The 24609-nt window shown below is 40.3% G+C and overlaps 1 protein-coding gene across 1 annotated transcript in view; it reads right to left on the bottom strand.

Moving 5' to 3' along the window:
* Positions 1-681: 681 nt before the first annotated feature.
* Positions 682-24609, bottom strand: part of si:ch211-186j3.6 (neural-cadherin) — a 256960-nt gene continuing 233032 nt past the window's right edge. The window contains exons 33-35 of the mRNA XM_028580890.1: positions 18084-18348; positions 11791-11971; positions 682-991 (exon numbers count right to left, since the gene is read on the bottom strand). Of these exons, the coding sequence (XP_028436691.1) occupies positions 709-991; positions 11791-11971; positions 18084-18348 (729 nt within the window). The 3' untranslated portion in view covers positions 682-708. The remainder of the gene's footprint in view (positions 992-11790; positions 11972-18083; positions 18349-24609) is intronic.

Below are 24609 nucleotides of genomic sequence, written 5' to 3'. Positions count from 1 at the left end.
ATCATTAAAAAGATCTGGAACACTATCATCATAGTGTGTGTGTGTGTGTGTGTGTGAGAGAGAGAGAGCGAGAGCTTCACATTTTGTCAGGTCTAGATTTCAGGTCTGTGCTATACTAACATTAGTTATTTTTGTAGTCACCAGTTCCTTTAATGGAAATTCCAGCATTTGTCAACCTGGGTATCCCAGGGGACAACTTTCCGTGCTTATTTTCGGTTCAGACTTAAACACAAGTGTTTGTAATGATTTCTTAATTGTGTTTGTTTTATGCAGAAGGCTTACTTTAAGAAAAAAAAGAAAGTTTGTCAGGTTTTGTCATGTATCTTGCAATGGGTAGAATTGGCTTCCTCGGCTGTCTGATGATACTTGGCCACTTGGTGGCGGGAAACGGGTTGAAAAGATGATGGGGAGGTATTGTATAGTATGTTAACATTATGTTATTGTATGTGGCTGCATTATATAGTCTAGTCTGTTTTCAGAATGTCTCCATTGGAGATAGTAAGTGGTATTGTGGAAAGGGTCATAATGTACACAGCAATGAGAATTGACCCCAGGTTGACAACAACCACAAGGCCTTGTGATTGATTTCTGACCCTGGTTCCTCTTATGCACTGTTTATTTTGCAACTTTTTTCATAAGGAAAATCTAGAGGCTACCACGAAATAAACCCACAAACAAAAGCCCTCTTGCTGTGCAATGATGTCCTCATTACGGTTGGTGTAACATGCAATCGATGCAACATCTACCTAGTAAGGCCATGAAGCAGATACAGATGGCAAAGAGGGAGCTGAAGCTCAGGCCCACGTCCTCCCGATAGATGGCCAATGTTGTCTCACAGTGGTGTCCTCTGTAACCCTCTGGGCAGTGGCAGGTGAATTTGGAGGGTGACTGGGCCACACAGGTCCCCCGGTGGCAAGGCCGCGTAGCACAGAGGGTGTAGACACAGGACTTTCTGGTCCCGTTCACACGGATCATGTGGCCAGGAGGACATCTGCAAAGAAGGGTTAGACAGTGACAACAGGGAGGGGAAGAAAATAATCTGAAATAATGGAAGGCACATTATTGTTCATTTTGGACATACATCAAAGTCTATGTCAGGGTTTCAAGGTATTTTTGTTTTTTTTTAAAGACGATTTATTAAAAGTTTGTTAAAAATTAAGTGAAATCTTTGAAAAGTTGGTTTGATTTTAACAAAGTTTTTGTTAATTGGGCAACAAATACCGAAAGCAAACTGATGATGTTGGAATATAAAGAATAAAGGTTTCTGGGAGTAATAATCAAAACAAAATGTTGCATAGGGATTGAGTGTGGGAGTATTACACCGTATCAGAGACAGATTAGTGACATAAACTATATCATTTGATGACCAGTCGTTTTGAAGTCTACACACATCCTGTTGTGGTCATTTTGCTGACATCTGCCTCCATAATGTGTACAACGTCATGGCCACACACATTCATGAGCTACTGGCTCGCGTGAGTATGCTCAGCCTCACGGCACAGTGGATTGACAAAGATTTGAACTTGAGAAAAGCAGTGTAACAATCTCAGCATAATATATTAATATGTTATTGATGTTGTAATAGCTTTTACACTTACATAGTAAAGGATATATTAAAAGGTTGTTGAATGACATTAAAAGTTTTTTATAATGAAGATTTTGTAATGAAAAACAACAACAAAATATCAGTGTTGTATCGGCCAAAGAATTTCACTAAAATTAAGCAATTTAAGAAAGAAATTAAGGATTTTCTAAATCCACCTTCAATTTCTATCTTATACCGTTCCATACATAGTTCCATACATAACTTACTGTGTGGAAGTCTGGAGAAATATATTCAAAACAAATGCAATTTTTATACTTCAAAAGAGAGCCATACGGATGACCCCAAACTCACTGTTTATCAAATTATAGACTTTAAAATTGGTGGACTTTAAAATTGTTCACATTATGTATAAAAACAATTATTACCTGGAAGTATCTAAAGGTTGTTGAGAGTCAATATGATTTTAATTCCAACACGTAGATTAAGATGATTTAGATGTGCATGACACCAGATTTGATTAGGTGAACGTGTAATAATGATTCAGCAGTTACAGGTCCATCAAAGAAAAACACAGCATGTAGTGATGGAACAAGGGGAATGACAAAACAATCAGACTGGACAGTTACAGCATAAGAAGATAAAATTAAGGTGAGTATGAATGTGCAGATGGGTTTTTGGATGTTTATTACTATTTCCCACGGTAAAAAAAATGAATGAGTTTTTCGTGAATCAGTGATCTTCCACAGATGTATACCTCAATAGAGAATGAACTGGAGGAGAGGAAAGTGCTGACTGGCACACTGGCGGTAACAAGGATGCTTTTATGCAGACAGGGGCGCATTTTCTGCCTCACTTCAGAAAGCACCGCCATAACTAAAAGCTCATTTGGGTGTAACAGCTCAAACTAATATTTTACGAGGCCATTAATTCAGCATCCCTTTCAATGTCTATGGAGCAGCTCCCTGGCTGTACATTTTGATGACATCAGAGATGAGTCTTGCCTCTGGTCTCAGGAGATTTCTTCAAGCTTATAAATATTGACTCAACTTTATTATGAAACAGCCACATAAAATTCAAAATGTGACAGTAATTTACCTCATAACTGTTCCTCTTCCACCGTAAAACTAATCCAGACGAAATACTAAAGGGTTACCTTACTGTATCATCTGCCACAGTCTCCTATGAATCATGTTCATATGCAACTAAGCTCCTCATTACATACATTAGTAACATTTTGGAGGTTTTGGATGCTGGAAGGGTCTGTCTTGTTTGGGCATTTATTTTAATTATTGACAAGGCGCGGTCTGCAGTGTAATATGGCTTCGCTAGATGTGTCTTTCTGAAAACGAGAAGGCTACCGAGAGTTGTTTTTTTTCCAACTTGTCTTATGTTGTCTTTTGCAAAAGCAGCAAGCATCACAAGTTGATCAATCCCAATATTTGCAGTCCATATGTGGTATTTCAGGTTTCAGAAAAAAAATACTTTCTAAACACTCTACTGTACCACATGTAAAATATATGAAAACATATAAAAAAATACATTCTAAACACTCTACTGTACCACATGTGTTGGAAATAGGGTCAGCAAAAATGTAAAATATATGAAAACATATAATAAAATAACAAAACACGAACTTACTACACTGTGTTAAAACACTGAAAGGTGATTTATTTGTTGTTGTTTTTGGCCACTTTGGGGCAGCGTAAAAGACTGCGAGCAAAATAGTGACATATTCTCACCTTATTAAGTTGTTATGGCCAGTGATGGAAGAAGTATTCCGATCCATTACTTAAGTAAAAGTACTAATACCACACTGTAAAAATACTCTGTTAGAAGTAAAAGTCCTGCATTGGAAATGTTAAGTAAAAGTATTTAAGTATCATCAGGAAAATGTACTTGAGTAAATGGACTTAGTTACATTCCACCACTGGTTATGGCAAATGTGTAAGCAAACAGTTACCTGTGCACACATCCAGCAGCCATTTTAGAATTTACTTGGCGTTGTGTTTCTGGCCAAACAACAAACTGAAATCCACTCAGCTCTACGTTTGACTCCGCCAACTACGTTTGACTCCGCCAACTGTCTCTTTAGCTGCCAACTACTCAACTATGTTCACAAGCTACTTGCTAACTCTCGCTTTCCAGACCTTCCTCCACCGCCAGACCTTTCTCCAACCTGCAGAGATCTGAGAGAACCATCGTCCTCATAAATCGAACAGAGTTTAAAATGCCCACACACAGGAAGCCCAAGGCAACGGATATCCGGCCTAAACGAGTGATATCCGGCACAATCCCGGAAGTTGAACGTCGAGGATGGACTAGTCTGCTGCTAAGTACTGGGCAGGAAGTCCACTGAAAACTGCTGCTTGCTGCTATCCATACCCACACTTAAGCCACACATGGATGGTGACAAAATATCCAATTCATAAATGTAGGCAGCTGTGAACATATAAATAAATAAATAAAGGTTCTATCAGGTACAATGAAGGGGGGAAAACACTTTTTGCACTAGAACATGTTTTCTAACACAGAAGAGGTCATATTTAGAACATTATTTCATATTATTTATTTATTTTAAAAGAGATATATTATTTTGTTACAGGTTGTTACAGATTTTATTTTATTACACAAGTTATTTTTGCACCACTGAGGCATAATAAAGCATGTTCATTAACCGTTAAGCCTGTCTGAATTTGTGTCTCGAGGCCGGGCTGAGTGTCCTCTTTTTTGGAAATCAAAATATGGTCACCCTAGCATATGCACCACTTTTATTTTGGTGTGTATGTTTGTATGCATGCAATGTTAATGTGAGGTATTGCAAATCTTACTGTCCTTGCTGCACATAGAGAGATATTTAGGTCTAATTTTCACAAAAGTATACATGCAGCATCAATGTAAGTAGTGGTAATCATATAATTCCTTGTTAAGTCAAACTATATGCTGGGAATATGTGTGTTCGGAGTGTAAAACTTTTGCAGCATTTCACCATAGATTCTGTGTAGGTGTTGAATACGGGACGCCTGTCAGTCAACTCGACAACAGTGCTTCTCTTTTCTCTGTGATTTCTCTCTTATCCTTGCCTGTCATTAGCTGTGATGGAAATCAGTGCTACGCGTGTCTTATCTTAACCTAGATGAGCATGCTCACTCACAGTAATTAGTGACAGGTGTGGTGTTGCGGGAGTTTCTGAAGGCTAATCACTTTTGGCTGTGAGCAATTTTCACTGAAAAATACTGTTTTTTTTGTTGTTTTTTTTAAAGATCAGACTAGTTTAAAGAGATATCTATCTCATGCTCCACAGAAAGCTTCATTTGTGTGTAATGTGTAACACCAACAGAGTGTAAAAAATTTAATTTCTCCTTTGATTATTAAGGATTATTATAAGTATGTCTTCTTCTTCTTCTTCTACTTCTTCATTTGAGAAATGTAGGAGGGGCTCTATATCATACTTTAGTTGCCTCTGGTTTTTTTCTGTAAAAATGTAGATTGTCCTGCAATAAATAATAAGCTAATACATGTAGTAAAGCACTTGTCAATGTGCATGTGTATTCACGCGAAACAATTTCTGATAATTTGTGTCTCATGAACACGACGCTGTCTATTCTAGCTGTGGCCATCCATGCGCACTCTCAACACACCCTCATACAGTAGAGATGGTGTATTTGCATTGTGACAAAATGTTTTACTGTGCAGCGAGCAATGGGTGTTGTGTTTAGAGAAGCTGTTGGAAAAGCTATGCACTGTTGTCTCTTATGCTATGTTTTCCGTAAGACCAACATTTTGAGGCTGTGGGTTGAGAATTGTCACGCTTAGCAGGCTTGGTCTGGTGTGTTTAACAAAGTAAAGAAAACCATCGCATGTCCACAGTGCGTTGGCATTTTTATTGTTTCTCAGCTGAGAGCAATTAAAAAGCCACTACGACGGTGGATACGTTTTCTGTTTCTTTGTTGTGTCAAGCAAAAATATTCTTTGTATGAACTACATTGTTTCAATATATTTCTGCATGTAGGCAGATGCATTCATGTATGCGCGTGCGTGTGTACAGTTACCCTCCGACACCCAGAAAATAGGGCCACCATAAAAGCCATGGTGTCACACTGGATTGGATAGAACACTGGTTACTACTGTAGGTAGTCACAGAGCACGCACGCTTTTGCTGTGTTGTTGGTTTTAGAAAGGCTAAAAATACCACACCACCCTCCAAACTCTATTGATTCAATATATGATTCTATATATCTCCCTCAATGGGCCCTGAGTTTTAAATATCTGATTATTGCTTTGATTACAGAACCATGCAAACCACTTTGACATTTAAAGTTACTATGACATGCTGCTCTTTGGATGCTTTTATATAGACCTTAGTGGTCCCCTAATACTGTATCTGAAGTCTCTTTTATATAGACCTTAGTGGTCCCCTAATACTGTATCTGAAGTCTCTTTTATATAGACCTTAGTGGTCCCCTAATACTGTATCTGAAGTATCTTTTATATAGACCTTAGTGGTCCCCTAATACTGTATCTGAAGTCTCTTTTATATAGACCTTAGTGGTCCCCTAATACTGTATCTGAAGTATCTTTTATATAGACCTTAGTGGTCCCCTAATACTGTATCTGAAGTCTCTTTTATATAGACCTTAGTAGTCCCCTAATACTGTATCTGAAGTCTCTTTTATATAGACCTTAGTGGTCCCCTAATACTGTATCTGAAGTCTCTATTATATAGGCCTTAGTGGTCCCCTAATACTGTATCTGAAGTCTCTTTTATATAGACCTTAGTGGTCCCCTAATACTGTATCTGAAGTCTCTATTATATAGGCCTTAGTGGTCCCCTAATACTGTATCTGAAGTCTCTTTTATATAGACCTTAGTGGTCCCCTAATACTGTATCTGAAGTCTCTTTCCCAAAATTCAGACTTGCTGCAGAATTGGCCTCGACCAACTGCCATGCTTCGCTCGTTTGAAAGCCATGATGTCTCTCTCTCTCTCATGGGTGGGCCAAATTCTCTGGGCGGGCAAAGCAGATAAAGGGGAGGTAACCTTGCTCCTTATGACATCATAAAGGGAAGATTCCTGATTGGCCCATCTGAGCTTTCATTTTCTCAAAGGCAGAGCAGGATACCCAGGGCTCGGTTTACACCTATCGCCATTTCCAGCCACTGTGGGATCATAGGCAGGCTGTGGGAATGCATATTAATGTTAAAAAACCTAATAAAGTGAAATTTTCATGCCATGGGACCTTTAATAAAATGAAGTTATGGTTGCTAACCTATGACATGCTGTGCATGAGAAGGATTTAGCAAATAGATAATTGAATGCCATATTGTCCTTTTTAAAATAAAAATCGAACACTGACAAACTTAGTGTGTTGTGTTTATTTGAGCCCCGGGGAGAATAATTATCCGCACTACAGTGCGGGTTATTTTTTGACTATTTGAGTGTGGCCCCCCCAGTGTATTTAGGTATCAAACACTGGGCTTGAAGGACTCGCTGCCAACACTTACTACTCTCAAATCATCTTCCAAGGTTCAGGTCAAGTGGTGGCAAGAGAACAAGTCGAACAAGCAAGCAGGGTGGGGATGGAGGGGGGGACATAAGTGTGTGTGTGTGTGTGTGTGTGTGTGTGTGTGGGGGGCAATGGCACATGGGGTACATGGGTTGAAAAAACTGAGCAGGAGCGAGCAAGCTGGGAGCCATACAAACCAAGAAATGGAGGGGCAGAGTGCGAGAATGAGAGCTATTGTAAAAAAAGAAGAAGAAAATAAGTAGCTTGATGGATGATGCGGGTGAGCGGATCAGAGGAGTGAAAAAAAGGTAAAGGCAAGATTAAAAGCAAGGCTGCAACGCTGAATGGAGGCAGAAAAAAAATTGCTGATATTAGTGCATGTGGCTAAGAGCACTCAGCGTTTGATTCGATCTGTGCCACAGGAGAGGGTTGTTAGTTTGCTGCGGCTTTTCAACGCACGACATTTCCCATTTCCTGCTGACAAACAAATAAGCCTCATATAGAAAGGCATACAGAAGTGGACGTGAAATGTTGATCACGCAAAAGTGTGAATCCCATCTGGGTAAGAGTGCTGGGGAAATAATTAATTTTTCACCTCCGACATTAGGCGTTTAGCTTAGTAACTGAGCAGATGGGGCTCACTGCCTTATTCATTGCCTTTTAAAGGGAGACATGACTGTAGCTGAACACACTGGCTCTTATGGGGATTTAAGTTTTAGAAGTCTCTATAAATGCCATGTTTAAACTGAGGCTACATATGCATTAATACGTTTTCATTTTTAAGCTGTGTTTTGAGTTAAAAAAACTTCGTCCATGCAAGAGTTTAAGCTCCAGCAGCAGAACTAATCTCCGTCCATATTAACACATCTGACAACGAATATCACATCACATGACCATTCGCATACACTGGGCATGCATGTGCCGGTGTAAACAGGAAGCAGATTGTCGGACGCCGCGGTAGAAAATCATCAATCTATAAATTGAAAATACAGGAAATACTTTGGAGAAAGAACAACAATGGTGAGAAGTAAGAGCGGGGATTTATTAGCTTGGAGCGACGACGAGGTGGAACTGTTACTGAAAGGAATGGAATCCTTACCCAACCGATCAGAATCGACCGACGTGGGTCGTCATTTCCAAAAAGTCTCCGTTTGGGCCCGTCCAGACTACAAAGCAACGCCGTAGTAGTGTGGATGTGGATGCGAGGCATAAACGTAGCAAAATATATCGACCTGCAACATTTAGTTTTTCTGGGTCAAAATTTTTTTGACACTTTTTCTCACTTTTGAATTTGAATGACTTTGAAAAACTTTATTGATCCCGATAGGAAAACTGGTTTGCCACCAACCATACAGCCATCGAACACAATACACAACAAACAGACAAATAAATAAATAATTCTGCATTAGGAGACTAATAGACCCTGATTAAGAGACACAGTTTTAAGAAAAAATGGGGGGTGGATTGTCGTGGCAGAAAGCTCCGGCAGAAGAACAAAAAAAAGATCCTGGCTCAACTTTTTGCTGCAGTGTAGTCTAGTGTCAGCCAGAAAGTCACCCTGTTGGCCAATCATGCTTCGCTCGCAAACCCCGCGGTCAGAGAGGGAGGTTCTTGTTCTTGTTGTTGTGACTACGTGCCAGAGCTGAACAATCGTCCCACTGTGTCATTTTGTTGGACAAGCCTTTAAATTGGACTTCCTGGTTAGCATTTCATCCTCCCACCAATAACCCGCAGCAACACTTGTATATAAGTTTGTACATTCTTTCCTTTTTATTTTTCATCTTTCTTTTTGAATAGTTGTTCTTGTATTTTTATCCTTTTTATTATTTCTTGTACATTCTGTATCTTGGCTGTGTGTCTTATATTTGTGCTGCTGTACCACTGATATTTCCCAAATTGGGATCAATAAAGTCTATCTAATCTAATCTAATCTAACATGCACACTAGCGCAGCCTGGAACAACTAAGCGTCCCTTGAGTACATCCACGCTTTGAATTTCTATTTTAATGTTATTAAGGGGTACACACTAATCATTTGGTGCATTTGGAGTTTATTTGGAACAATTGTGCTGCGACTGTTCCACCCACAGATGTGTGCAGAGGCCAGGCAGGCTGATGGGGGAGCTGACCTGAGTTCACGTGACACGCTGCCAATGACTAAGAGGCTAAACCAGTTTACTTGCTCATTTGTTTTTTAAAGAGCCGAAAGCAATTTCAAAAGAAAACAAAATGAACACATCATTTTGTGATGACCTTCAACCGGATTGGCACTTGGAGATTGTCTGGCAGTCACATCGCATTCTTGTCTGTGGTTTTTAATCAAGAAACCGAGCAGCGAGGGACAATAAAGACAAGTTAATTCAGGCTATGTATTTACACTAACATCCACAGTCCTCAAAGGTCCTGCAGAAAAACGGTACACTAAGGTCAGAAAGCACAGTCAATGTGTGTAAAAATATTATGTTAATCTTCTACAGAGCAACAATAGAGTCAATTCTTCGGTATGGTATAACCAGCTGGTTTGGAAATTTGACAGTTAAATCTAAAACTCAGATTTTTAATTTGGTTAAGACGGCAGGCAAAATTATGGGAACACGTGCACCCCTCAACCCGCAGGAGCTTTTTAATTATGCAAGGCTAAGATCATCCTATCTGATAATTCTCATGTGTTGTTTTCAGAGTTTGAGTTATTTAACTCAGGAAAGAGGTACAGGGTTCCTCTGTGCAAATATAATAGGTATAAGCACTCATTTGTTCCTCTTGCAGTCAAGCTCATAAATGAGAAGCGATGAACGTATGACCATGAATTTCATTAAATTGACTGAATGTATGTATGATATGAATGAAGGAATTACTGCATTTTTACAATGGATTGTAAGGATATTTATATTTCTAAATGGATAAACTAATGTTCTTTTTAGTAACAGCCTTTTTAGAAAATGGTAAATTGTAATTTGCACAGCTACTTGAGTAGCCTACATGTTCAATGTCTAATTGTTTTAACCCTGTGTTTGATGTGTGTCTCTGTTCTTACTTTTGCAGCTATTTCTCTCTGTCCGAAACAAATTTCTCCTTGGGGAGACTAATAAAGAGAGTTTTTTGACTTTGATCTGTATCCATCCTTAATCCAGAGTGATTATTTTAACACTTTGGGACCACCAGAGTCACATTCCTCCGAGCCGCTGACACCATCACTAATCAACTGAAACGAGTTTAAAGGTGTATTGCAGTGTAACTATTGCACTTCTATAAAGTTGAGGGACTTACAGAGACAGACAAAAACAAATTGATGCAGAAGAGGATAAGATGTATTGACTTGTTATTCCCTAGACTGAGTTCTGAAACAGCTGGGTTCTTACCATATTGCAACTCCACAGCATCATTTTACTTGGTTAATGCCCACGCTTTTCAAAACTCACATCCACAGTTTTTGTTGCAGTCTTTTGCTATAGATTTGTTGTTGCTGTTATACAACTGTACACACAGCGGTGAGTTTAAAGAGTTATGATAGCAAGGATGAATAAGTTTTTTTTTGTTTTTAACAGGCTGCATCTAGCCTGACAAGCCAGACCCACATCCAGATGTTGGGTCTGGGAACTCACCATTGACGGAGCTCAATCCGAGGGGCGGGATAAACGGTTGTCTTTCAAATTCCCTCTGCACGTAATAGGATAGCGCTACAATCAGGCAGAGCAAGGAAGAAGGTAGAAGCTAGTTGATAGATTAACCTTTTGCCGTATCCGGTCCTCAAAATTCCGAACACATCTTCCTTTTTTAAGAATGACTTCAGTGCCGTTCTTTGTTTTATTCTCAAAGAAAAGCTGAACTACAAGTCTTCCAGAAGATCGCTGTTCCCAGCAGCAGCAGCCAAAAGCCCGCCCGCCGACTCTATACACGATGTGATTGGCCTGACCAGAGTTTGGTTTTTCCAGCTCTTAAGTCAACGGAGAGTGCCTAGACCCCCCTGGCTGCAAATTAAATTTGCTGCCGCTAGGCTGCGTCTAGATTTGTAGGCTAGTCTGCATCACTAATGGGTTTTAAACTTATTTTCCCACCAAAGCCTTGATTCAGTGGGTCCTAAACTGTTTTTCTGCAGGGCCCCCCTTTTGACGATAAAATATGTTCAAGCCCCTTCCCCATTGTGAGGTGCACCACAATACATACATAAAAAAAAAGTATTCTTCCTTTTTGTAGTTGTGGTGTTTGGTGTGGTTTCATCGTCTGCTTTACATTTATCTGGCAGTCCTTTCACAAATTTTGCTAGCAGTACACCAGAAACATGCTGGATGTTTTTCTGGTTGTTCACTACTTAAAAGTGGATGGAAGTTGGCTGCCACATTTTCCTGCTGACAGCCCAGCTTCCTTATGCGCACATGAGAAGCGTGCAAACACTTCTTGTGCCATGAAATTGCTGTCATGGAATTTGACATTTCACCAGCTTTAGAACAAACAGAATCTCACGGATGCTTTTTCTTCTACAGTTTTCCCACGTTCTAAAGTAGGTCAGGGCCAGGTTGTTTCAAAGCACATTTACTATGTGGCCCTGAACAAAAAATAATGCCAAGGTCAAAAGCTGAAAAATAGCTCCAGAGGAAGAGTGAGTAAGTTTTAATGCATGTCTGCATGCCTTTGTGTCAAAATGATGAGTGTGTATGTGGAACATCCAAGTGTGAATGTGGGGTTACACATGTTGTGTGTACGTGCGTGTGTGTGTGTGTGTGTGTGTGTGTGTGTGTGCATACCTGCATTCGTGCACTCTCCACAGGTCAACACAGGTGAAGGGGGGACTACATTGATTCCTTTTGCAGGAGTCAGACGAGCACCCAAGGGAGAGGCCTTGTATGCTGACGCGGGAAACCCCATCTCGCGGCTGGCTGTCCAGTGGCATGTAGCGACCATTGAGGCGTATGTCCCTCATGCAGCCTGTAGGGAGAAAAATGGAACAGAGTTCAGTGGAACAAGAACCACATTGTTGTCACATTCAACTCTACAAACACAAATTTGAGTTGTACCTCATGAACCTGGTGAGCCATTGGCTCCAGTTCTAGCACTTAGAGCAGCATACATCCACTAGTGATGGCCAAATGAAGCCTCATGAAGCTTTGTGAAGTATTCTCTTTATTTTCTGAGCCCACTATATGGTGCTGTTTATTCAAAAAGAAAGGCTCAAGGAATGGAAATTCAGTGTGCTTTAACCCTTAGTTGAACAGAGAGCACCATCTAGTGGGCTCAGAAAATAAAGAAAATGGTTCAAAAAGCTTTTTTGGCCATTACTGAAATCCATTGACTGTTCTTGTGTTAAGGCAGGGTTTTCCCTACCACAATAGGGCTCAGGTGCAGCAACCAAGCCATTTTAGACACCACCAAAGCCGAATGAATGTCAAATCAATGTGAGCATCTAAACTGACTAAATGACTTTTCTCAGATCTAATGATTGTAGTTGGTCCCCAGTGGACTTCTTTAGCAAGTTTTGTCTTTAAGCTTTTTGAGTGTTATTTATTTATTATCTGTTCTTGCTTTTACAACATTTAGACAGATATAGTAATGGCATGTGACTTGCATATTTCTTTTACTGAAAAATTTAACATTTTCTTTCTTGGTTTCTAAAACCTCCGCCAAATATGTGCACCTAAGTCTTCCACAAACCTAGGGAAAACACTAATGAGGTGTGTATTGCAGCATTTTTAAATGCCACTTATATTGTTGCAGGAAATTTCTGAAGGCAAAGATTTGCATAAAAGTTAGATATTGTACAATGCGCTCCATGGTACACTGATAGCTGTGCTGTTTACACAAGTCACTGCTTCACTGGGTTACACTCCTGAGACACTTACCAATGGGGTGTAAACATATTTGAAAGCCTGTTTGCAAAATGCTGGACACAGTTAATAGAAAACATTGCAAATAAGGGCAAAACCCTTTTGCTTGGAACAAATCCCAATGGGTCTGGATCATAGACTGTTAATATTAATGGACAGAGCATGTGTGATGTCACCCATTGGTTTGTGGAGATCTGCTCTGAGTCGTCGAGTTTGCCGTTACGGGCGCAGCCATCCTGGTTGCCGATGTGACGATTTTAGACGAGAGGGAGGAGTCAGGGAGGAGCTGTTTACACTCTACGTTACGTTACACACTTTCACTGGCAATCACATCATACCCATGCCCTAAAACACCCCCTGCTTTATCAACGATTTTAAAATCAACGAGACCATAATTCAAAAAATGAACATCCTTCTGTTTTGCAGAAGACTTAAAACTAGTAATTGAGACCATAAACTCATTATGACAATGTTTACTGAGGTAATAAATCAAGTGAGAAGTCACTTTCTCATAGACTTCTACAGAAACCGAACTCCTTTTGCAACCGCATGTGTCGCCCCCTGCTGGAATTCAGATAGAATGCAGGTATAAGGCACTTCCGTATTTGCAGCACTTTGCCGAACCGGATGCTTTGTCCATTAATATTGTCTATGGTCTGGATCCTAGTTGTAGTTAAAGGATATTTCTGGTTAATTACAATTTGGATCTTATTTTCATAGGTTTGGCTATCGTTTCCATCATTCACATCACATTTGAGGATGATTTTGGGCTTTGAGAAACACTGACTGGACATTTTTAACCATTTTCTGACATTTTATAGACCAAACACCTAATTGATTAATCGACAATGAAAATAATTGTTAGTTGCAGCCCTAGTGAACAGTAAAGTTACGTACTACCCAAACTATCCATTGTGAGCATCCATCACAATTTACACGCAGACTATAACTTCCAGGTACAGCTTTAAACTATTGGACTTGCCATAGTTCAGTCAATGGATTATAATGTGAATGTAGAATATGTACAGCATTGATACTTTGTGTCTAGGCTCTGACGTCATCACTCAATGTCCCCACAATGGGGCGACTACAATTAGTGGGGAGTGCCTTTGACACATTACCGCCTGTTGAATGTGAATGTTTTAATTGATACCTGTATACATTCAACTGAAATGCAACTCAACATAACTATACAGCAGAGTTTCTGAGTTTTACCCAGGTAATGTTTAAAGGTCTTCGATAACCATTATGTCTAAACTCAGTGCTCTTTTCTGGCAGATTATGTTCCCGTTGCTTAATTACTAAGTTGGTGTATTCAGTTAAACATCTCATTTCCCCACTGCCACTACTGGAAAAGAGATGTTCACAAAAGTAAATGCAAACACACACAGACAAGCGTGCATGCACACACACACATTCACTTTCCCTGCCACTATCTATCACGTCTGGCTCTTTTGAAGGGACATGCTTTTAAAGTCCATTTAATATAACACATGCATTGTCTTTTACTGCTTGAGGCACAACACACACACACACTCTCTCTCTCTCTCTCTCACCCTCTCTATGTCTGCATCTCTCAATAGTCGTGCCCACTTTCTCTCTCTGTTATCATAGAGTGTCTTACCTTTTTCTAGTGTGTAGTTTCTATGTACCCTTTTATATGTTTTTATATGTTTATATGTGCACACCTAAGTCCTGCTTCTCTCTTTGTCTGTCTCTCTTAGACAACAAATGAGCAACAAATGATTAACAGAATACTGAAAATTATGACTCGCTCACTAACCTCAAATTTAAGCCAAATCCGTTTGTTTGGTAAATTCATTCTTTGAGGCTGGCAGTCATATAAAGCCTGTCCCACAGAACAAACCACCAATCAGTGTGAACTTTGTACCATTTTTATCACAATACCTCAAAAGACAAGCAGTGGTTTGGATGGCTCACCAACATATGAGATGTTAACCCAGGAGATCACGGTTTGTTTCCTGTTTCAGACTGACAGTCAACATTGTGGTTTTTTCAAGCATGACCACAACCATACTTATTTTACCCGTACCGCAATGTTCCCCGAAAGTACTTACTTTCAGCCAGCCTGGGTCCTTTTTCTACCTAAACTTAACCCAAACCCAACCCCAACCAAGAGTCATAAACAAGAGCCTAAAATGATTCGTAACCACTGAATATCATAAATAATTGTTATTCAGAGGCATAATGCATGATCTTTTGATTATTGTTCAGCACAAAAATGTAGCCTGGATGCCAGCCGAACTTAGCCCCGCCCACAACATTTGAGGTCGGGAAGTTTGGTCTGGACTTGATCCGTTGTGGAGCAACTATACTCGAACCAGAGCTGTTTGGACCAATGAAATTGTCAGGGCGGGCTTTATACGATGATGGACAGATGATCAACAATAACGGAATCAACCACGTCACGAACGAGCGCTTGGGTTGAATTTGTTTCCAGGACGACGTCAGGCTAACAAAAATGGGTAAGAGGACAGAGAATCTTGTGTGCCGGTGTATTTAAAAAGGACAAGGACATAAACGAGTGCAAATTTATCATAACAGGCACCCACATGTTTTAACAACCACTTTTATACTAACATCACACACACGCACGCACGGCACGCGCGCACACACACACACACACACACACACACACACACACACACACACACACACACACACACACAGAGCTCCTCACTCCCTAGCCTCCCCATTCACCCAACTGTGGGGACGCCCATCATCACAGCTAACAATGAAGATGCATTTGGGAGCGTTAGCCATGATACATATCAATCATTCATTAACACATACAATGTCCCAGTTCTCCCTTGAAAAAAAGTGCATATGAATAGATAAAAGGACTTATTTCTGGTAGCACTTTTCAGGAGGAATACTTGTTAAACTGTCTCACATGCCCTGAACGACACACAATCTTTTTCCCTTTCACTTTACCCTGTGACACATCAAACACTTCACATTATCTCTTTCTCCTACACACACACACACACACACACACACACACGTATGTATGTATGTATGATACAGCCTGGATGATGGTTGGATTGTATAATCTGTCAGTTCTGCACTGAAAGGGACATTCAGGAAGATTTTTACTGTTATGTTATGCGTCATGGCCTTTCTCCCATTCTCTACAGGAAAAAATTACCTTAACACTTGTAGCATTCATCTGCCTAAGATTTGAAAGGAAGACTCTTGAACGATGAACGGAATAATCACCTATCTTCGTCCTCCCATTTGATAAAGAAATAGATTATTGGAATGGTTTACACCACCAAATCTATCCATTAGAAATAAGACAAAAAAACAAAATGTTCCAGCAATTTGGGTTCTCAATTTGGGTTCTCCAGCCAACCTGGGTCAACTGCCCAGTAACAACCTGGTGCTGCATAGATGTTCCTATCCAAAGTGTATCATGAGAGTCTTGGAGCAGTGTGGTTTATAGCTTGGCTTTCCTGTTGATTATACATGTTCAATCCTGTCACGGGGGGGTGCCCACTCTTCTTTATTTTTTAAGCAGAGTTGGAACAGTTTTGATTCAGTGCTATCAACTGTGAATATCCTTGGTAGAGAGAAGAAAGAACAGAGAAAAGCAGAAAGAAAAAATTTAAATGTTTAAAAAAAACAAAGTTGTTATTTTAGTGTTTGTTAAGTAAAGTACAGGACCATTATTCAGTATACACATAATTCTATCACTAAATGTTTTCATGAATGATTGATCGAAAATATCTGGACATATATGACAGCTGTGACTCATAGAGATGGGGTCTTAGAAAGTGGCAACGCACAAAAACCAAAGGGAGAGCAGAAGGACACAGTATGCCAGAATAGTCAGGCAGCAGCTGTCCACATCTGGTAAATCAGACCCCCTGAAAAGTCCTTATTGAGAAAGTTTTGTTAGAAATATCGGCACCTTCCCAAGTGGTTGCTGGTATTGGTATTATTTTGTGCTATGGCACATTCAAAATACATAACCTATTGTCCATTTAACAAGTTGTCCTTCAGCCTCTAGCTGCTCCAGCTGCTCCCATTCAGACGAACCTGGCAGCTCCAAAGTGTGAATGCAAAGTGAAGAGCAAAGAGCTTTGAGATTCACAGTACAGTAAATTCAATTCAAGAAAACCTTCATTCCTTCATTTGCTGTTCTTAACACATGTCTGGATGGTCTTTTCTGATGCACAGAGTGAAACTGACAACCAATGACAATGCGTGCAAATGAGTAAATCAAAGTCAAAGGTTAAACCTAAAGGCCTTAACACACTGGGAGCGTTACGAATAAACGGCACGAAAATGTAAAATGCTCGCCTGGGAATATTAATTCCGACAGAGAAACAGTTACGCAGTCTAGGATTTTTATTGTGAAAGGTAAGAACAGAAGGAGTGGATCTGGTATGCGCTGCCTATGTCAAGGTTGAAAGGAGTAAAGTTCCTCGCTTGGACGGTCCGCATAACATGCCTCCGTGTTGTTGCTTTATTGGTCGGTGCCTTTATTTCACGTTGTGAAGCTAAGAAAAATCGACATTGTTTCAAAAAAAGATCACATGGCTTTATCGCCTCTTAAAGTGCTCATATTATGCTCATTTTCAGGTTCATAATTGTATTTAGAGGTTATATCAGAATAGGTTTACATGGTTTAATTTTCAAAAAACACCATATTTTTGTTGTACTGCACATTGCTGCAGCTCCTCTTTTCACCCTGTGTGTTGAGCTCTCTGTTTTAGCTACAGAGTGAGACATCTCACTTCTGTACCATCTTTATTGGGAGTCGCAGATGCTCAGTAACTAGGTAAGGACTACTAGCCAGTCAGAAGCAGAGTATGAGGGCGTGCCACGCTAGCAGCTAGGCGAGCATTATAACGTGTGTTACAAAGTGACCACGTTTGTCTCTGAAGTAAAGGCTGGACTACAATAGAGCTGTTTGGAGCAGTTTGTGAACAGTGTTTTCTCCCTTTGGGGTGGACTTTGGGCTTTTTCACTTTGTGAACCTATAACGTGCACAAAGATATATAACACAATAAAGGAAAGGGAAAAAGCCAAAAAACATAATATGAGCCCTTTCATATTTGTAGTCGTAAAGTAGTTGTAAAAATACTCATGACAAAAACAACTGTTAATCGCATGAAAAAAAAAACAGCCTCAACTCTGATAACCACTCACAGATGTTGTTATGGGCTGTATGTGGTGCTATCGCCTACCCTGGAAGCTCTTGTTGGTTCCAGAGGGGAAGGTGTTCCCCAGCATCACCACCGTGGGGTCGATGATGATTTCTCGGCTTCGGCCTCGCGACCCTGTGATCTCCCGCTGGCCTCCGCCACCGTCCAGTCGCAGCATCATCTCGTTGTCATGCCGATCCAGGAAGACCTCATGCCATTCACCGTTGTCGAGGCGATAGGTGGGTAGGGTTAGGTTGTAGTCCCCATCCCCGAGGTTGTAGAAAACGCAGAGGAGGCCCTGGAAGATCTTCAATGGGGAAAGAGGATAGATGTTTGGTCTGGAATTGAACATTCCATTTTTGTGAGACAACTTTTAATCATAAATGGAACATTGTTATTGGTCAAACAAATATGTAATTAAATTAAATGAATAATCCTAAATCATAGCTTAATTAGTCTAATTGGAATTAACTTGTTTCCCATGTAATGTACAGTAAGGGCTTGACATTAACCAAACTGGTGGCAGCAAGCCTTTCATCAATTTATCACATTTCATTCTTTGTTGAGACAAAATACATTCTCACAAAACACTAATTAGTTACCTGGCATTATGGCGATTAAAACAATTCTATTTTTAATTACGATTTTGGCTTCCAACAATTATGAAAACAAGATTATTTATTATTCAAAGTTCAAGCAAATCCACTGTCAAATAGACAAATTTTTTTTTCAATCAAGTTTAGTGAATGCATGTTTTCAAAGTCAATGTGACATTGTGATAATTGATCGTGATCTCAATAGTAACCAAAATATTCATAATTATGATGATTGCCATAACCAAAGCAACCCTATCTGGCATTTTGTTGAGGCAGCTACATTTGGAAGTTTTCCTTTCTCGTGTTAAGCGTGTTCTTCTTAATACTGCTTCCTCCATTATCAAAGAAGCAAGGCTTTTTTTTACCTTTGTTACTATGAATCATGCAGACACTTTTATAAAGTATATTTTTGCTCCCATGTTAACAGGTTAGAGCTTGCACACCGCCTGCGTGACACGCACGTCTCAGGCGAGGCTCGAGCTGCGCCAAAAACGCGTACACGCTAGAAATAGAACCAACGCCTATTTTTCACGCGACACACAAGCGTGTTGGAAGCGTTTCCAGGCAAAATAGAATACAAAAAGATGTTTATGTCATTTAGACACAAATACATATTAATAACTGACATTTTGATGTTTGAAAGTCTCTAGGTTTTGACATAAATGCAGATATAAATGTAATTTAAAAAAATAATAAATAATTATCGACTTTCAAATATTAAACCTGTCAACACAGAACAAAATATTCTGGAGCCTATTTTGCTGTCAATACTGCCGACATTGTCTTTGCTGTAATCTAATCAGTATATATTTATGTTTAACATTGTATTTCATTTTATCAATGGGAAACATCCATGTGTCCAGACAAGACTAGCAGGTGTGCCAAGACATAGGAAACGCCACGCAGCCGCCACGCAACTGACACGCAACAGAAACGCCGCGCTCACGCCATGCAGCCAGTGTACAGCCGGACTAAGAAAAACAATTAAAAATCAAATGAAATGTTTTGCAGTGCCATGGCTACCTGTCTGAAGTGTGGCTAACAGCACACTCCTTATCAATGCTCACCTTCAGGACAATCGTTTATTACAATATGATATCTGCACACTGCTAAAACATAGTCATATTTCCATACTGAATGCAGTCAGTTGACCAAGAAAAACCTGTAAGCCTAGCCAACTTTGGCTAAGCATGGTTACTGGCATTGTGCTGTGTGCTACAGTATATGTTCATGTCCCAGCACAGGGGACATCAATACTAAAACGGAGTGGGTCACAAAGCTTGGCAAGTCCTGCTTGAACTTTACATGTGCACTGTCAAAAATGGATTACTGTAGCATTATTGGGCACAGACCATGAATAACAAACATCATAAGCCCAATAATAATCTTCAATGTTTTACATAACAAATAATTAAAAATGCAATAATTAATAACATTAGACAATGAACTAGAAACAATTTTCTTCCAAACTGCAACTGCTGTCTGTCTGTCTTGGAGCAGAACGATGCACCCAATGTGCCAAATATCTGGTTTTGATGCTTTGAGTGACACAAAAAGACATTCATCTTCTTTGATTTTGTGATAGTGGCTGAAGATCTTCAATCTTCAAAACTATCTACATGTACATGGCAAGATACCACTGAGGGCAAACGGGGACATGTGTTGAAGTGACTCGAGTCCAAGTCTAAGGTTTTAAAGCTAATGGGGATCAGGAGAAAGAAAAGATTTTACTCGGTTGGTAAAAGACTGAATCAATAGGCCAATTTGGCTAGTAAGGCAGATCAACTCCCTGGAGATTAGCAAACATAGGGAAAATGAAAAAGACCCATATAGTAAACTGGCATTTCAACAATTAGAAGAAATATAATAATAATATGAAACCATAAAAACAACATAATAAAGCTTCTAGCTGACCTCCAACAACCCAAAGTTCTGTCCGCTAAGCAGTAGCAACACGTATTACCATAATATGATCACAAAGCACTGGGGGAAAAGCTAGTTGTCATTTATGCTGTTGCTATGGCCTGAAATAAATTTTAAATGAGGCACTGCTCTAGTAAAGTGGTACAGCTGACATTTTAACTCGCAATCGGTTGACTTGTGCAAATATGCCCTGCTGTCGGTGGCGAGAGGAAAGAATGTGGGGAAAGGGAAAAAAAAAAAAAATGAGAGAAAGCATTTATGGATGAGAAGTGAGAATAAGGGGAAAAAAACAACATGTTTGAAACAAGCTGTTTCCCTCTGCTCTCAGATCATTGGTTGAAAACGGTTCCATTTTGCTTGGGTGTGATGCTAATCACATGTTTATCACAGAGCAATATTTAAAACAAATCCAGGAGCCTGTGTTTTTCTGTGTGTGTGTGTGTGTGTGTGTGTGTGTGTGTGTGTGTGTGTGTGAGAGAGAGAGAGAGAGAGAGAGAGAGAGAGAGAGAGAGAGAGAGAGAGAGAGAGTCCATTTGAGGAATAGGGTGGTGGGTGGGTCGTCCTCATTTAAATTTCAAACAGTTTCCTCCAAGTGTCCCACTGAGCATAATTTTCTCCCCTCCATCTTTCTCTGCCACTGCTGCCACATAAACAGAGGACTAAGATGAGAAGGGCAGAGAAACAGAGAGAGAGAGAGAGAGAGAGAGAGAGAGAAATGTGAGGAGAAAGGAGAAGTGGGTGGCTACCATTAACACTCCCACTCCTTCTTGACATAATAAAGACAAAGCAAGTTTGTTGAGGGAGAACTTTGATAAAAAAAAAAAAAGACAAACCAACCATTACTTGTCAGCTCTCTTCCATACCTCACTTCCAATTTCCCTGTCTCTTTTTCTTCCATTACTCTCCAACACATCAAGCCCCTCTCCTCCACCTATCTTTCCATTTTCCATCCGTGCCTCCCTTCACTCGCTTCTTCTCCCCCCCAATAAAGCAGCTGGGTAAAGTGCTGGATGGCTCTGAGGTTGTTTAGTTGGAGAACCGTGGCTCATTTCAAGGCTCTGTGATGAAGTATTAATTATATTTAGAATCCGCTGGGGCAGTGCTTTTTAACCAGACACACTCCCAGCCACCTGATTTTACCCCCAATTAAAGCTGAACGGAGCAGATCAATTTGGCTCCCGCGTCACTCCCTGGGTGGTGTGTGAGCAAATAGGTTCACGGGTGTGTATGTGTGTGTGTGTGTGTGTGTGTTTGCAGAAGCAGCATACACTAGGTGTGTATGAAGGTGTGTGACTCCATCTTTGTGTAAATAGTCCCACTGCAGGGACAGTTTGGCTTCCCATGGCAGGCTGCTGGCGATGCTGCAGCCTCGCAGACATGTGGCGCAGATGTGTTAATCTACCCTCATCTCATGATTAAATAATGGGAATGCTATCACTGATTATGTGCATATAGAACTGGCTTATGGATTTTTCCTTCACCTTAAATTATACTTGGGAAATGAAACCGTACTCTATGCTCATTACTAGCAATAATCCCCACACATTCTCCCACCTCTAGAGATATGACCTGCAGTCTTCTGATTGAGAGACTTGATATTGATTTGGTCATTATAAAAAAAAACATACGCTGTTGGGGAAATGGAATTGCTTTCAATTCTTACCAGCCTTGAGCCAGATGAGTGTAATTTATGGTAAATACTTTGTTTAAAAAACCTGAAACTACCATGTTTGTTAAAGGTCCCATGACATGGTGCTCTTTGGATGCTTTTATATAGACCTTCGTGGTCCCCTGATACTGTATCTGAAGTCTCTTTTATATAGACCTTAGTGGTCCCCTAATTCTGTATCTGAAGTCTCTTTTATATAGACCTTAGTGGTCCCCTAATACTGTATCTGAAGTCTCTTTTATATAGACCTTCGTGGTCCCCTAATACTGTATCTGAAGTCCCTTTTATATAGACCTTAGTGGTCCCCTGGGTGGGAGTGAGGCCTTGAGCAGAAATAGGGGAGGTAACCTTGCTCCTTATGACCTCATAAGGAGGAGATTCCAGATCGGCCCATCTGAGCTTTCATTTTCTCAAAGGCAGAGCAGGATACCCAGGGCTCGGTTTACACCTATCACCATTTCTAGCCACTGGAGGACCATAGGCAGGCTGGGGGAACTCATATTAATGTTAAAAAACCTCAAAGTGAAATCTTCATGCCATTGGACATTGGCGAAAAGACCTTTTAAAGGAAAGTTTCCCATAATGTAAGAATACTTTCCTAGTTTCCTGGAAAGAACTTCGCAATTTGGTGCCAAATACAAGGAAAACTGAGACAATGTTCGTTCAAGATCATTATGTATTTCCTTTATTACAGAGAACTTTTACTCTTCATATTTTGTGAATAGTATGCTTACCTGCAGACACATTTTTTTGCATGTTCAATTGACCTGCTGTGCACTGGCTACTTTTTGTCCTGTTTGTCATTCTGCAAAATATTTGTTTGTCATTCCCCAGTCAAGGTAATCTGCCTTGTAAAAACAAATGAGCCGTACAGAGTGAACCTAATGAAGCAGTAAAATAGCAAAGTGACTTCTATCCCAGCGCGATTTTAATGGCTTATTTTAATCAGTGCATTCGTAGTCATCAACTCTAGCCAAGCAGTAGCCCTGGCTTGCTACTGTTGGTTGGAAGAAACAAACATGCAACAGTAAGCATGCTACTGTTGGTTGGAAGAAACAAACATGCAACAGCCGTTGTGTAGACACCTTTGATTGTTATTGACTTTTACTCTTTATAGTAAAAGTCATGATGCCCATGACCATTAATCGCTATCCCCTTTAGCTTTTTTCCTTGATTTGGAATTTAAGTGGCAAGGGCAAATAGCCTGGCTCCGCCCTCCTACGTACTTCCATTCAATTTTAATTTCCCTTCAGTACTCCGTCTGGGTTTGCGGTATATTCTTGGGTTTTCTCTAGCCAAATATTTGGCAGTCCAATCAGCGAACAGAGGGAGTGGCTGAGAAAAATGACGTTGAGGACATGCGCTAGAAAGATGCGAACGAAGCCATTCGGTCCGTTCGCTCCCCACGGGGTTTGGGAAGTTAGATTTTCCAGCTCGCTCCGTTAGTGGTAAAAGTGTTGGCTAAGGCTAACGCTAGCAATGCTAATGCCAAATATAAGCTGATAGTTGTTGGTCTTTCCTCTTGTTGCGCATGCGCATGACATACATCACGACCTAACGTTAGCGATTGGTTATGACAGATCCAGAGTGGCTCTGGGCAGATCCGATTGTTTTAAACTTCAACAGAGTACCCGCCTTCAAGGAAGTTAACACTTGTCAATGGAGAGTGGCCAGACTCTCTGTACAAATGAAATGGACCAGAGTCTGGTAGGACCAGGCTAAAGGGCAAATACTGTTGGTACCCAAAACTAAGTTTTCCAAAGGTAGTTACTGTGTGCATATGTATGGCATGCACCCTTAACAATATCATAAGGGTGGTTCTTGTCACTCCTAACCCCAGTGTTGGCCTGTGACACACCATTTCCCGAGCTGCATATTTTCCCCTGCATAGTGAGGAGCATCCCAGGAACTGTGTGATGAGTGGTGGAGGCGCAGGTTGATGCTGTCGCCCCCCAGATCCTACCTGAGCCCAGCCCCCTGCAACATTTGGAAAATGTAGTGTACGAGATCAGGCTGTGTCCTGCTTCAGTTACACTCAGTGGCCACTTTATTAGGTACAATCTAGGCAAGGCAAGGCAGTTTTATTTGCATAGCACATTTCAGCAACAAGGCAATTCAAATAGTGCTTTACATCAAACATTAAAGAACAGTTAAAGTGGCCATATTATGCTAATTTTCAGGTTCATAATTGTAATTTGAGATTATATCAGAATAGGTTTACATGGTTTAATTTTCAAAAAACACCATATTTTTGTTGTACTGCACATTGCTGCAGTTCCTCCTTTCACACTCTGTCAGGTTTCTGTTTTAGCTACAGAGTGAGACCTCTTAACTTCTGTAACATCTCTGTTGTCAGTCGCACATGCGCAGTAGCTAGGTA

Source organism: Perca flavescens, chromosome 1 (genome assembly GCF_004354835.1).
Source record: "Perca flavescens isolate YP-PL-M2 chromosome 1, PFLA_1.0, whole genome shotgun sequence".
Taxonomy (NCBI): Eukaryota; Metazoa; Chordata; class Actinopteri; order Perciformes; family Percidae; genus Perca; species Perca flavescens.
Note: the sequence above shows the minus strand (reverse complement) of the source record. Positions and strands in the feature narration are given on the sequence as shown.